Source organism: Nannobrachium achirus (assembly GCF_963921795.1).
Source record: "Nannobrachium achirus genome assembly, chromosome: 16".
Lineage (NCBI taxonomy): Eukaryota > Metazoa > Chordata > Actinopteri > Myctophiformes > Myctophidae > Nannobrachium > Nannobrachium achirus.
The window spans coordinates 3239044-3254161 of record NC_137823.1 but is presented as its reverse complement, the minus strand read 5'-3'; the positions used below and the strand labels follow the sequence as shown (position 1 = coordinate 3254161).

Genomic DNA, 15118 nt, shown 5'->3' with positions numbered 1-15118 from the left:
AAAACCGTCGAACTTTAACAGAATTGCGTTACCATAGAAGTCCACATGGCAGCAGCAGCATGTCCACATCACAACATCCCAGTAAACTGCAGTTTGGAGGACGACGGCCTCCCCAAAAAAACGGCTTCCAAGATGATGGTGATGTTCAATGGAATGACCATGCAGCCAGAAATAATATGTCCTCCAAAGAAAAAAAATATATATATTCATACAAACACCAGACATCACATGTTGCAACCAAAGAAGGCACGTTCCAAAGAGGATAGAAAAAGCAACAACGGAATGGAGGGTGGATTCAAAGGTCGATGAGTGACTGACGACGACGACGTCCGGTGATTTCACCAGCAGAGGCTCGGCTTCAGGTTCACCTCAAAGCTGCAGAATAGCTCTCAAAATACATAGAGATATTTTGTTGTGTTACTGTTGTGTTACTTCTGACATTCACTCCTACCCTACAAAGAGATATCTAATTTCCTCCTCACTTCCTTCAAACACGAAAATGAAAAATAAAAAAGGTTCAATGCTACAGGCACTCGTTTAAAGGTCATAAAGAGAGGACATTATGAGGCTAGCTCTTGAAATGGACTCTCACTAGTGTGAAAAGACTCTGTTTGCTTTTGTATTCTATCTACGCAGACAACGCTGAATTCCCTGTGGAATAATAAAGGTATCCATCTATAAATGGGAAAGCGGTTGAGTTTGACCTTTCGTGTCCCTCTGAGGTAGGCCACGTTCACCGGCCCCCTTTTAGGCTGGGGATATTAATAAAACCTGGGAATAAATTCCATACTAAACGATTTCTTCACCAATGTGTTCGTAAAGGTGTCTAGTAACATATCTAACACAGTTTGAAATTCAACATCCCTAGGAAAATCTTTGACAGCTAGGGTAAGTTTGGGTCTCATTCACTTACTATACACTAAGGGAAAAAATTACTCCCAAAAAATATGCTTTAAGTGGGTGTGAGGGGTCTAACTAGGTGTTTTTCATTATTCTGAATCCATTGCAAGCATTTGTTTTGCATGAAAAACATTCCTTGGGCTAATACCCCTCACATCCCAAATAAAGCAGATTTTTGAGAGTCTTTTTTCCTTTATGTGTGTATAGTGTATAGTAAGTGAATGAGACCCAAACTTACCCAAGCTGTCAAAGATTCTCCTAGGGATGTTAAATTTCAATCTTTGTTAGATATGTTACTAGACACCTTTACGAACACATTGGTGAAGAAATTGTTTGGTATGGCATGTATTCCCAGCTTTGACAGGTATTCTGATAACATTCCCTGACTATTTTGCCTTACTGGTTCCGTGAGCTATTCTGCAACTCTGAAGCGCACCGAGCCTTCCTGCTCACACGGGGGCGCTGAACTCACGGACTTCTGCTGGATGCGCAGCAGCACGCGCTTGGTGCAGCGGTCCACGCTGGCCGCCCACTTCCTGTCCGCCTCGCGGTCCTCCTCCAGGAGGCAGCGGCGCTCCGTGCGGCTGAGGGTGACCGGGCGCACCAGCTGCGCCCAGTTGAGGTGCCCGTACAGACTCCGCTCCACCACGTAGGTGATGTTCAGCTCGCTGACGGCCGTGCGGCCGCGCAGCCGGCGCGAGGGGAACGCCCAGCCGCCCCCTCCTCCTCCCCCGCCGCCGCCGCCTCCGAACATCTTCGACTTGGCCACGAAGTCGCAGCGGGCGGGGGACGGCGGCGCGACCACGGAGAGCGGCGAGGCGGGCACTTTGTTGGCGTTGTTGCGCGAGGAGGAGCGCTGGTACAGCAGGTGCTTGGTGGAGTACGCGTAGTTGGGGTCGGGCTTCCGGTGCGTCCAGCTGCCGTGGTGGTGCAGCCGGCCGCCGGCGGGCTGGTGGTGTTTGGGGCTGCCATGGGTCGTCCCGGTCGTCCCGTCGTCCAGGGAGACCAGGAGACGGGATTGGCCGTGGGGCCGGGGGCGGGGTTTGGTCAGGCCGTAGAAGGCGTAGAGGCTCTCGTTGTTGGTACTTACCCCGTGCGAGGACATGGAGCTCAGCGCCTTCCGCATCTCGCCGTCCGTCGTGGAGTGCGATAACTTCGATCCCTCGTCGTCCAAGAGTCCGCAGCTCTCCAGCTCCGAGAAGGAGGAGCCGCTGCCTCCTCCGCCTCCCAGGCCCGTCACGGAGCTCCCGGGACCACCGGAGGAAGTGGAGGAGACCACCACGGGGTTCCTCTTGGGGGGCCGGATCAGGCCGTGCGTGCTGGAGGACTTGCTGAAGGTCTTGACCAGCTTGTGTCCCGACCAGGTGTCCAGGCTGCTGGAGGAGGGCGAGGTGGTCAGGCTGTTGTCCGTGTCCCCGTCCAGGGACAGCTGGTCCTGGGCCAGGGAGGGCAGCGAGGACAGCGAGGCGTCCTGCGTCAGGGAGGAGGAGGGCTTCTTCAGGACACCCGTGTAGAGGGCCACGTTGTCCTCGCACGTGGGGGACGCCTCCAGGCTCAGGGAATCTACGAGAGGAACACATGATCTTGATGATATCAATGGAAAAAACTAAATTGTGATGCTTTACCAAAACATTAGTATGATATAAATGTGTCAGCAAACAAATATTGTGAATAATGTATCCACAATAGTTTTAACCATGTCATGGTGAGCTTGTCTGTTGTAAATGTGCTATATTAAGTCAAACTCCATTTTAACCATGATAGATTCATTAAAAACACCCGTTGTTTTTTCTGTTGACTCATACTACCCTCCTAATACGTGAGCAGGCCGTGTTTTTTCGATAACTTTTTTCATTAATTTTTAATAATTATTTGGGAAAATGAAAAATATTTAATACAAAAATGGATTATTAAAAATAAATGAAAAAAGTTATTGAAAAAACACGGCCTGCTCACGTATTAGGAGGGTAGTTTGAGTCACCAGAAAAAATAATGGTTGTTTTTAATGAATTTATCACGGTTAAAATGGAGTTTGAAGTTACAATGGGTGTGTATGTGGAGAGGGCCTGGGCGTGTCGGGCCTGGTAACATTTACATCAAATATCTAAATATTGAATCAAGCAAATTAAAAACTGTTCAGGGTGTTCATAAAAGCCTGATTAGACGATAAAATGACTTTGAAAGTGTAATATCCCTTTAACTCTGGCTGGCAATGCTTGCATTAAAGCAAAAATAAAATAATAATAAATAAGGCTTTTTTAGCGCCAGGTGAGCAAAAACACTACATTACCCATCAGGCAGCCGTGTAAACACGGTTTAGAATGTGTTTATCATGTGTTTAGAATGGCCCCATTCACAATGTAAAAATGTAGCACGATATGGCTGAAGGGAGCGACAGATTAGGTCGCGGTTGGAATTTTACATCACCACACTAACGATTATTGTGGCCAAAATAATAGAGATTTACGATATTATCGCGATAATCTAAATATCCCCAACGTCCATTATCCTGGGGCGGAACATTTTCCAAAAAATAGTAGATCTACAACCGCCAAATAATTTCCCTCATAATATGGGTTCGTGGTATAAAAGTTTGAGAACCCCTGTGCTATATAAATACATTTGATTTGAATTAGGGCATTAACGAAAAAGTCGACAAGTCGACTGAGTCGACTTCATTATACAAGTCAACTCCCACCAGAGAAAGTCGAAAGTCGAAGTTGAAAAAAATAAAAATAATACTTTCTATTGTGAAAATAGCAGATCTACATGCTCACAATTGAGCATGTAGATCTGCTATATTTTCACAATTTCTGCCTCTATATATTTGACAAGTTGGACAGTGTTTAATTTGACATTTTAGAGGTATTAAAAAGTCGGTAGCACTTTACAATAATGACCTGTTATAAATCATTTATAAACGGTTTTCAATTTATAAGCAGTTTATAGATGAGTAATAAACATGAACAAACTGTTTATTGACATTTGTAAATGTTTAACTAAACATTTATAACTGTTTTAAACATCATTTACATGTTATTAGTAAGGTATTAGTAAGTAGTAAACTAATCATGAATAAACCATTTATATACATTTGTAAATGCTTACTAAATCATTTATAACCAATGCTAAAATTCACATAATGTGTAGGTAGAAATGCATTTACAAATGTCTGTTAAGGTGACCTCCATGTGTTGTTCATGTTTAATATACGCTTTGTAGATGTTATCAAGAGCCCTAATGTAAAGTGAAGACTATTCATTGCGACCATCAGGTTGCAAGTTACTATGAAAACCTCCCCCTTGCTGTCTGTCAGTCCCTCCGTCAGTCTGTCCGTCACGTCACATCACGTCACGTCACACTTTTGGCCCTACTCTTATCTCCGGCACCGTTTCCCCTATCCATGCCAAACTTGCCAAACTGCTAAACATGAACAAACATGGAGGCCACATTAACAGACAGTTGTAAATAATGAATAGTCTTCACTTTACATTAGGGCTCTTGATAACATCTACTAATGATTTATAGATAATTAAGGAATGTTTTACAAAGCATAACCATGAACAAACAAGGAGGCCACATTAACAGACAGATATAAATAACCAGTAAGGAGATAAGCAACCTCATGGTGGCGCTAGAAGAGGGGCATGTGAGAAATCAGGGGTGGAGGTTGTTGTTTGGCAGCCAAGGAGTGTGTGCAAAGTTTGGCATGGATAGGGGCAACGGTTCCAGAGATAAGAGTAGGGCCAAAAGTGTGGCGTGACGTGACGTGACGTGACGTGACGTGACGTGACGGACATCCGGTGGAGGTTTGTATAGTAACTTGCGACCTCACGGTCGCAATGAATAGCCTTCACTTTACATTAGGGCTCTTGATAACATCTACAAAGCGTATATTAAACATGAACAACACATGGAGGTCACCTTAACAGACATTTGTAAATGCATTCCTACCTACACATTATGTGAATTTTAGCATTCGTTATAAATGATTTAGTAAGCATTTACAAATGTATATAAATGGTTTATTCATGATTAGTTTACTACTTACTAATACCTTACTAATAACATGTAAATGATGTTTAAAACAGTTATAAATGTTTAGTTAAACATTTACAAATGTCAATAAACAGTTTGTTCATGTTTATTACTCATCTATAAACTGCTTATAAATGTTTATAAATGATTTATAACAGGTCATTATTGTAAAGTGCTACCAAAAAGTCCTTAAATTGCCACTTTAGAAATGTGCAGATACCCTCTATACACTTAAACTTTATGCTGGTTTGTTTACAGTTGAGTGAGAAAACAATGTTTCACATTAAGTTAATCATCTGGGGATCCCCTAAAAATAATTGGGAGGTCATGTGTGATGTGATCAAACGATAAAGTCGACTGAGTCGAGTCGACTTGCAAAAATCACAAGTCGTTAATGCCCTAATTTTAATATTTGTATTCTGACACGCTTTTACACAATCTTTTTTTTTTTTCAATAAATATATTGTGTGTGATTTGGGGAAAAAACTAATTCTGCTATAATGTGAATATTATTAATATCAAAGCTTTTTTCATAGGAAAGTGTTCAAACCAATCAAGCAAAATGAATAGAAAGGGTGCTGTTAAATATGTCATGCATGATGATATATTTCAGACCAGTTTCTGACCTTCAGATCCATGTTTCTTGCCTTCCTCCACCTTGATGAGTTTCTTGCGGACTCGGCGGGTGGAGTTGACCAACTTGTGGAGCCGCTTGAATTTCACCGATTCCTCCGACTGTTCATCGTCTGATTGTTCACGAGACTAGAGGAAGAGACAGGTAGAGAGACTAGTTAATAATAATTATCTACTAAACTACTAATATAAGATGCTGGAATGGATCAATTTGGTTAATAATCATTTGTTTGTTCAATTTAAGTTAAAGTTCTATATTCTGAAACCAAACATAGCTTTAGTGTTTGTTCAGTTACAGGGGTCTCACCGACTAACAGCTCTTTAATAAACATGAAATACAGGTGGGATACCAATTCCATCCAATGAGGAGAGAGAACCAGAGAATCAGCTTCAGTTTTCCAGTTCCTACTTCTGCTCATTTATCTCTTGTTCATCTTGCATCCTGTATCTCTCTGCAGATTGGATTAAATTGGTATCCCTGAAAACTCATTTTCTGACCCCCGTTAATGAACAAACACACAGTAGCAATGATTGCCATGGGAATATAGAGCGTTTTAATACTTGTTTACAACACCTTTAAAGGACAACTTTGTTTTTTTTACAACAAGGGTTCATATTTTAGATTGTAATTAGAGAAAAGAAAAGATGAGTGTTAAAATGTTTTCATTTACTGCTTTCTATCGTTGTATCTATTTTAGTGATTTCAGTGGGTGGGGGGGGGCATGCGTGCAAGTGGCTAAATATGTATTTTTAGACACAATGAGCCGACATATTCTTTATTATTTGCAGCAACACTACTAGCCCCCATAAGTCAAACCTAACCACGAAAGGAAACAATGTGGTGCATGTAGGGGATGGGCTTATTGTGTCTAAAAAGACACTTGGCCACGTGTACGCATGCCCCCAAAATCACAGAAATCAAACTCTCTAAAATAGATAAAACGATAGATAGAAGCAAATGAAAACATTTTAACACTCATCTTTTCTTTTCTCTAATTACAATCTAAAATATGAACCCTTGTTGTAAAAAAACAAAGTTGTCCTTTAACTGATGCCAGCCTAAACAAACACTTGAGTTCACAGTACATGTTGATCATAATGGAACCGTGGTTCCATACGGTGGTTTAGCATGGATTTTATCTGCTCAGCTGCAAAAAGGAAAGAACACGTCAACAGATATCCTGTGAGCATTTTGTGGAGACACTGGTGTTGGTGATGGATGCGTGTTATGATGGAGATGGATGAGAGCGTTGTTTAGGGTGGAGATTCATAAGTTAGTGGTGGTGAGAACAACATGACAGGTTTGGAGAAACAGTAGCACGTTGCACTGTGGGACATGTAGACAACTGCCATCAACACAGTTGAAATGCACAGATGAAGGGAAGAACTAAGATGAATCAACGTTACAACAAGTGAGCAGTCTTGGTTCGTTCAACAAAGCCCGGAGGCGTTGCGTCCGCCTGATGCAGGCTGTGTATTCCAGAGGTAAAGGACTCATCATTCTCTAGTTCTCACATTCCTTCTGCAGCCAACAACATGTTTAGTGGAAAAGACAAGGCAGGATGAAGTCATGAAACGGCTTCATTAACTCCACATGACTCGCATTCACACTCCTCTCTTATAGCATTGTAATTGTTTGACGTCAGGCAGAAATATACATTAGTTTCGCCATATTTCATCTTAATGATTTCATTCGCACTATAATAAAATGCCCAGAATAGCGACACCAGGTTGAAAGTGGCCAAGTCTATCTGTGGGGTTAATAAATACTTCAATCTGTCTGTGGGTTTACCCAGCTGATGGCTAGATATAGGGCAGGGGTCTTCAACAGGGGGTCCTCCAGAGTTACTACAGGGGGTCCTCCAAATCTTTGTGTGATAGAAAGAAAGAAAGAAAATCTCCTTTTTAGCCAGATTCTTAACCAGAATCTGAGAACTTTAGCCAAAAATAGCAGTTCTACAAGCTCGCAACGCCTCACGCTGCGAGGTGTTGTGAGCTTGTAGATCGGCTATTTTCGGCAAAGAGGTTTGGTGTAGAGGGGAGAAGTATTGACGGTTCAGGTGGTTAAATATCTGAAAACACAAATTGACATGAATCCAAAATACACTGATGATTGTGCTGTCAAACAATGAAACAATATGGAATCTATGATAAGGTTGTGGGGGTACCTGCTTCATCTCTCTATCAGGGGTCCTTGGCCTGAAAAGGTTGAAGACCCCTGCTATAGGGAATTGAACCTGGGACCTTCCTTTTCCCAAGCCGATTCTCAACCCATTCAGCTATTAGTAATAGCTAACCCCAAACAAGAGCTGACTAACTAATAACTCCATTGGATCCACATTTCCATTTCCTGAAAAGTAACGGTTTCTGCCCGACAGCGACAATATGCACACGAGCGCCACACAGCAACACATGCACCAGGAAATAACCACTCTGTTTTCCAAGTGTGTGTGTGTGCGTGCGTGCGTGCGTGCGCGTGTGTGCGTGTAGATGTTGCCTGCATAATGTATTTGCGTGTGCGTGCGTGTCTCTTTGTAAGCAGTGAAATCAACCTTGGCCATGCGGCTGGCAGTGTGTGACCGGAGCCTGTGTTGTTGCCGTGGCAACCGGTGAGGAAATAGAAACAGCAGAGTGACCATGTTTCTCCTCCGTCTCTGAGCCAGAGCTCTGTTCACCGTCATCATCATTGTCTCTTGGTGGCCAGCCATGTGGAGCTTGCGCGCGCGCGCGCGCACACACACACACACACACACACACACACACACACACACACACACACACACACACACACACACGCACACGCACACGCACACGCCCAGTGGTAGAAAGTAACTAAGCACATTTTGAGGTATTTGTAATTTACTTGAGTATTTCCCAATTTCCAATACTTTTACTTCTACTCCACTGCATCTCAGATCCAAATAGTGTTCTCTCACTCCACTAAAATTATTTCCACACTTTAGTTACTAGGCCTACTTTGCAGATATAAATTATAATATTATGAAACATGGGATCATTTTCTTAACCACTCAAGCCTGTGTGAGCTTGTAGATGAGCTATTTCTGCCAAAATGGGTATGCCATGGTCAATGTGATTAATATAAATATTGTTTTAAATTGTTCATTTGTGTTATTATCAAATATAATAATTTTCCTAACAAATTATGACAATCTCTCAGTTTAAAAAAAAAGGGGGGGGGGGGGGGGGAGAAGAGAAAAAGAATCATTATTCGACTGAGAGATTGATAGTCGACTAAAGACTCCCTAGTCGTGTATTCGACTAATTCGACTAATCGAGGTCAGCCCTACCCCTCAGAAGTCTCCTAGTGGGGCAGGATACTGTACGTCACACGGATACAGGAAGTAAAAGAGAGATGGCTTATCAAGGACGGGAGAAGCTTCCTCACTGCTGTTAGGGGTTAAGACCACAGGCCTGGATCACATAGAAGGCCCTGGGGTTAACGACTGCTGGTTGAAGCAAATACTGTACATCCACCCAGACGCTGCACAGATCCCCAAGGCACCGTGGCACCTATAGGCCTATGTGACACTGTGACCTCTTGTAGCACGGCCGTGTGTGTGCAAGCTGTAAGACCTCTTATGGCTCTGTGGCCACCGCACGAGCAGGGACAACTACACATAAATCACAGTGGCATCCTTCAGGGGTGTCACACCAAATTCTGGGCCCTGGGTACTGCGGGCCCCCCATGAATGTTTAACCCAACTCATTATTTTGTGCTTTAACTATTGAAAAATAGCAGATATACAAGCTCACAGCACAACACAGATTGCCACGTTGCAAGCTTGTAGATCTGCTATTTTGGAAAAATCGTGGAACAGTCTTTGAATATTTCAAATCCTTCTAAGGTTTTTTGAAAAACCTATGTTTCTATGTCAGTGGTGCTCAAACCTTTTCATGTGAAGGACCCCCAAAATGATATTTATTTGGCCACGGACCCCTATCTCAATATGTTTAGTTCCAGGGACCCCCCCCAAGCAAAATTTTAGTTACAATTATATGTTTGCTTAAAAAATAAATATATTCAAAGATTTGCACGCATTTTCATTGCTTTTCAAAAATAGTAGATCTACAAGCTCGCATATCTGCTATTTTTCAATAGCTAAAGTATAAAATAATGAAGGCCCCACCACCTTGGGCCCTAGTAACTCAGTCCCACTTTTCCCCCCCTTGTGACGCCCCTGGCATCCTTTAAGTCCCCCCTCCAATTCCCTCTCCCTACCACTGTCAGCCGGTGTGGTCGCTGCTCGACACTCCAGTCCCTCTGTCATCTGGGCGCAGTGGAGCGGCACTGGGTGAACCCTCTGGTTGGGGTCTCTTGACAGGCCTCTCTGTGGGGCTTTATGAAGCCACAGAACCAGGCTCTGAAAACCCCCTAACTTCACACAGTCCCCCCCTCCACCCCTCCGCTACCTCCCTCCAGAGAGATCCCTCCTCCACCCCGAATAAACCACACAAGTCTGGCTCCGCTGACGGTGGCTTCTTCTACGTTTCTGTTTCACCCTGCTGGACGGCGGAACGCAGGAAAACAAAATGTACGGTTAATGAATTTGGGCCTAGAATTATTGAATGCTTTAACTATTGAAAAATAGCAGATATACAAGCTCGCAGCTTGTAGATCTGCTATTTTTTGAAAAAATCTGTGAATATATGTATTGTTTTCTTTTAAGCAAAACGTTTGTAGGACCAAACTCAAATTTTGCTTCTGGGTGGGTCCCTGGAACTAAATATGTTGATATAGGGGTCCGTGGCCAAATATATGGCCATATGATTCTGGGGGTCCTTCACATGAAGACGTTTGAGAACCACTGACATAGTAGTCTCTCAAGAACAGACTAACTGAGCTCCAGTTAAGTGAAAAGGACCTTTTCTTTGACGATGGCTGGCCAGATTGCTGACATAGAAACATAGGTTTTTCATAAAGACACTTAGAATAGAATCGGGTCAAAATTCAAATTTTGACTTTTTTTTCCTTCAAACTCGCAGCGCGGCACCAAGATAGTTAAAGCATAAAAAATTATAATTCGCAATAATGCATACCCGATCTAGACGGGTTAATAACGGGGTTCTGGGTCCTGGAGGATTGAAAAGGGAGACGAGGGGAGAAAGACAGACTGCGGTGGGATCAGCCTGAACCACAAGAGGTTGGACAGGAGAAGTCTCAACGCTCCCAACAACGGCTATTATTATTGAGAACGCACAGCGGAGCCAAGGAGCACTGAGTCTCCTATGAAGTCAGAGTGTCTGACACGTGGAATGACTCTGAGCAGGGCGACGTTATTAGAATTTCTATTTCTAGTTTATTTTCCTTTCGAGTTGTTTTTTTCACACTGATTTTTTGACACTGCGCTATTAGGTTTTGTTAGTAGTTTTTGAGTATTTTTTTGCTTGTGTTTGACATGATAGTGAGATACTTGTTGCGCTAACTAGCATTGACTGCTATGGTCACTTTGTTTTGGATACTGTACTTTTTTGATGCAAAAGACTAGTCATTGCTAGTTGCACTAACTAGCATTGACTGCTATGGTCACTTTGTTTTGGATACTGTACTTTTTTGATGCAAAAGACTAGTCATTGCTAGTTGCACTAACTAGCATTGACTGCTATGGTCACTTTGTTTTGGATACTGTACTTTTTTGATGCAAAAGACTAGTCATTGCTAGTTGCACTAACTAGCATTGACTGCTATGGTCACTTTGATTTGGACACTGTACTATTTTGATAGTTGTGCTTAAGGACACTTTATGTATATATATTTATATATTATTCGTTCACTCTCTTGATGTACCTCTCTCTTTACTGTACTCTGTTCTTGTTTCTTTTATTTTTTTCTTCTTACTTCTCTGTAACTTTGTAAATAACCTTATACTGCTGTGCTGCCTCTGGGCAACTGATTTTCCCCCTTGGGATAATAAAGGTATCTATCTATCTATTACAAGTCTTTTAAACACATGCGTAAAACCAAGGGTCTTCGACGGGGGGTCCGGGATCCCTAGGGGGTCCTCAGAGTTACTACAGGGGGTCCTCCAAATCATTGTGTGATAGAAACTTGTTTTTTCCCCCTTTCTTAATATTAACCACTTGAACCCTAGCATCCATATTCTGAGAGAAAAAATAGCAGATCTGCAAGCTCACAACGCCTCACGCTGCGAGGCGTTGTGAGCTTGTAGATCGGCTATTTTTGGCAGAGAGCTTCGGAGGGGGAAAAGAGCAGCCTGCCGGTAAGTACAGTGAAAAGTCAAGTTTATCAAGTATTGACGGTTCAAGTGGTTAAATATCTGAAAACACACATTAACATGAATCCACACTGATGATTGTGCTGTCAAACAATGAAACTATATGGAATCTATCTATGAACAGGTTGTGGGGGGTCCCTGCTTCATCGCTCTCTCAACTAAGGGGTCCTTGGCCTGAAAACGTTGAAGACCCCTGCATGAAACAAAATCCTTAACGCAGTGAAACTGCCAAGTAAAGGAAGGAGGAGGAGAAGAAAGAGGCCGTACCCTTTGCTGGATTTGGTGCAGCGGAAAAGAGCTGACGTTAGACATTACGTATAGGTCCTAACATATAGCCCTGTGAGACGCCAGAGAAAGAGAGACAGAGACACAGGCAGACACATCGTGCAGGAGAACGACACGACACGACCGCTCCTGTGCCCACAAATATACAGACAGAGAAAATCCAGGAAAGACATTTTTATTCAGATTATTAAACCCATTTAGGCCTAGAATTATTGAATGCTTTAACCAGTGAAAAATAGCAGATATACAAGCTCACAGCGCGGCACCGAGTGCCGCGCTGCGAGCTTGTAGATCTGCTATTTTTGAATGTGTATTTTCAAAGCAAACGTTTGTAACTCAAATTTTGCTTCTGGGTGGTCCCTGGAACTAGATATTTTGAGATGCGGGTCCGTGGCCAAATACATATCATTTTGGGGGTCCTTCACATGAAAAGGTTTGAGAACCACTGACATAGTAGTCTCTCAAGAACGGACTAACTGAGCTCCAGTTGAAGTGAAAAGGACCTTTTCTTTGACGATGGCTGGCCAGATTGCTGACATAGAAACACAGGTTTTTCAAAACACCTTAGAAGGATTCAAAAGACACTTATAGAATCGGGTCAAAATACAAATTTTCACGATTTAAAAAAAATAGCAGATCTACAAGCTCTCAGCGCGGCACTCGGTGCCGCGCTGTGAGCTTGTAGATCTGCTATTTTTCAATAGTTAAAGCATAAAATAATAATACTCAATAATGTGTACCCGTTCTAAATGGGTTAAAAAGCCCAGTCTCTCTCTCTCTCTCTCTCTCTCTCTCTACTCACCGCCTCAGGGTTTCAGGATTCCCCCTCCGTGTCAACAATGCCATGCGTAGGCGAGAGGTGGTTCTGCTACGTCCATAGCGCCAATATCCTGTGGCACGAGTTCGCTCGCTCGTGCAACGCACGACCCAAAACAATATCAGTACCCTGGGTGCACACACACACACGCACAAGCCAGCATTTGGACTTGCACTCTAACGCTGGCCTAGTTAGTGAAGGCAGTTCTAAGGAATGAGGGGAACTGTTTGGAAGTCTCCGTGCCGGAGCTGGAGCTGGGAGAGAGAAAAGGCGTGTTGTGCGTTGGGAGAACAATCCCAGCGTTTGAGCCCCGCTGACCCTGCCTTGCCCCCCCCCCCCCCCCCCCCCCCCCATTCCTAATGGTCGGCCCTGGAATGCGGGGCTCTGATCGCCGGGGGACGACTAGACTGGAGAGAGACAGGGGAGACGGAGACGGAATGAATTCAAAGAGAGAGAGAGTGCGGAGCCACTGGACGAACCCCGGACGCGCACCACGCCATACCATCAGAGATTATTTATAGCAGGGGTCTTCAACGTTTTCAGCCCAAGGACCCCTTTGTTGAGAGAGAGATGAAGCAGGGACCCCCACAACCTGTTCATAGATTCCATATAGTTTCATTGTTTGACGGCACAAGCATCAGTGTATTTTGGATTCATGTCAATTTGTGTTTTCAGATGTTTAACCACTTGAACCGTCAATACTAAATAAACTTGACCTTTTACTCTGTACTTAGTCTGCTCTTTTCCCCCTCTACGCTAAAGCTCTTTGCCAAAAATAGCCGATCTACAAGCTCACAAGGCCTCGCGCTGCGAGGCGTTGTGAGCTTGTAGATCTGCCATTTTTGGCTAAAGTTCTCAGAATCTCAGAACCCCACCATTCAAGTGTTCATATAAAAAAAGAAGAACAAAGTTCACTCAAAGATTTGTAGGACCCCCTGTAGTAACACAGAGGACCCCCTTGGTGTCCCGAACCCCTGTTGAAGACCCCTGTAGCACAAGTGTGCACATTCCACATGCGCGCGTAGCATTAGCGCCACACACACGACCGTTAAACCATTTTAAAGTTTGGCGATGACCCAATTGCATTTATTAGATTTTAGTGGGCACTGTGTGACACATGGCCCCACAGAGGGGGCCCTGACGGGAGCAGTCATATTTCCTGAAGTGGTCCCATTCTGGAACTCAGGACTGGGGGGGGGGGTATTTACAGAAGACCCCCCGTCCCCCCGCCCCCTCCACACCAATCATTTGGGGCCTTAAAGGGGGGGGGGGAATGAGAGGTCTTTGTCCCGGCCGTTTCCTCTCTCGTCTCCAGTGCATGTGCTCACAGGCTGTGTGTTCCGCAGAACAATACACCTCCAGTCATCGCCTCTGTCCACTCTCTGACACGACATCTAACTGTATCAATCACTCTGCTACAAGACAGGAAACAGACCTCCGCTGGCACGGGAGGGCTAAGGGTTAACGGAGCCGATTAGCAAACTGGCTATCTGCGCGTAGCGACACGTCGAGTAGCTCCTCTGCTGGACTCCTGACAACACTCCAGGATGAGGTTGTGCAGACGTCCTCTATTGTCATAGAAGGAGGGTATCATCATTTATACCCCAGAGAAGAGTTTATTAAGGCACTTTGAGGGTCTTCAAAAAAACGATTTGGCGATCTGGATTCTGTTAGTGTGGTTCTCCTAACAGGGCATCATCTGGGATACAATCCCTTTTATGCCCATATATGGAGATCCATTTTATGCCCATATATGGAGATCCCTAACAGAATCATTTTATGCCCATATATGGAGATCCATTTTATGCCCATATATGGTGATCCCTAACAGAATCCATTTTATGCCCATATATGGAGATCCTTAACTCATTTACTGCTATTTTAAGACCCTTCTAATGGTCCACACCGCCAGGATTTGCCTACCTTTAACGTGGGCGTGTGGCGCGTATCCATTGCGCGATGGTTCACCGATTGCGTTCGCAATACGATCCAGTCATGGTAAGCAACAAAACACCGCAGCCTTCCATTGCCCAAAGCGAAACCAACTGAGCGCCACGTGGATGTTGCGTAACATTGAAAAGGATGGCATTTTGGCAGACAGGATACAGGCGTCGTTGTCCCGCCCCCCCATTTCCGTTTTGGAACATCCGGATCTGTTTTTTGTGAATAGCTACCGTCCATAGAGACTGAA

The 15118-nt window shown here is 43.9% G+C and overlaps 1 protein-coding gene across 1 annotated transcript in view; it reads right to left on the bottom strand.

Moving 5' to 3' along the window:
• Positions 1–15118, bottom strand: part of sash1a (SAM and SH3 domain containing 1a) — a gene marked incomplete at both ends in the record, with an annotated part of 456478 nt that overhangs the window by 38812 nt on the left and 402548 nt on the right. Inside the window, 2 exons of the mRNA XM_080744028.1 lie at positions 1373–2463; positions 5565–5700. Coding sequence (XP_080600154.1) covers positions 1373–2463; positions 5565–5700 — 1227 coding nt within the window. The remainder of the gene's footprint in view (positions 1–1372; positions 2464–5564; positions 5701–15118) is intronic.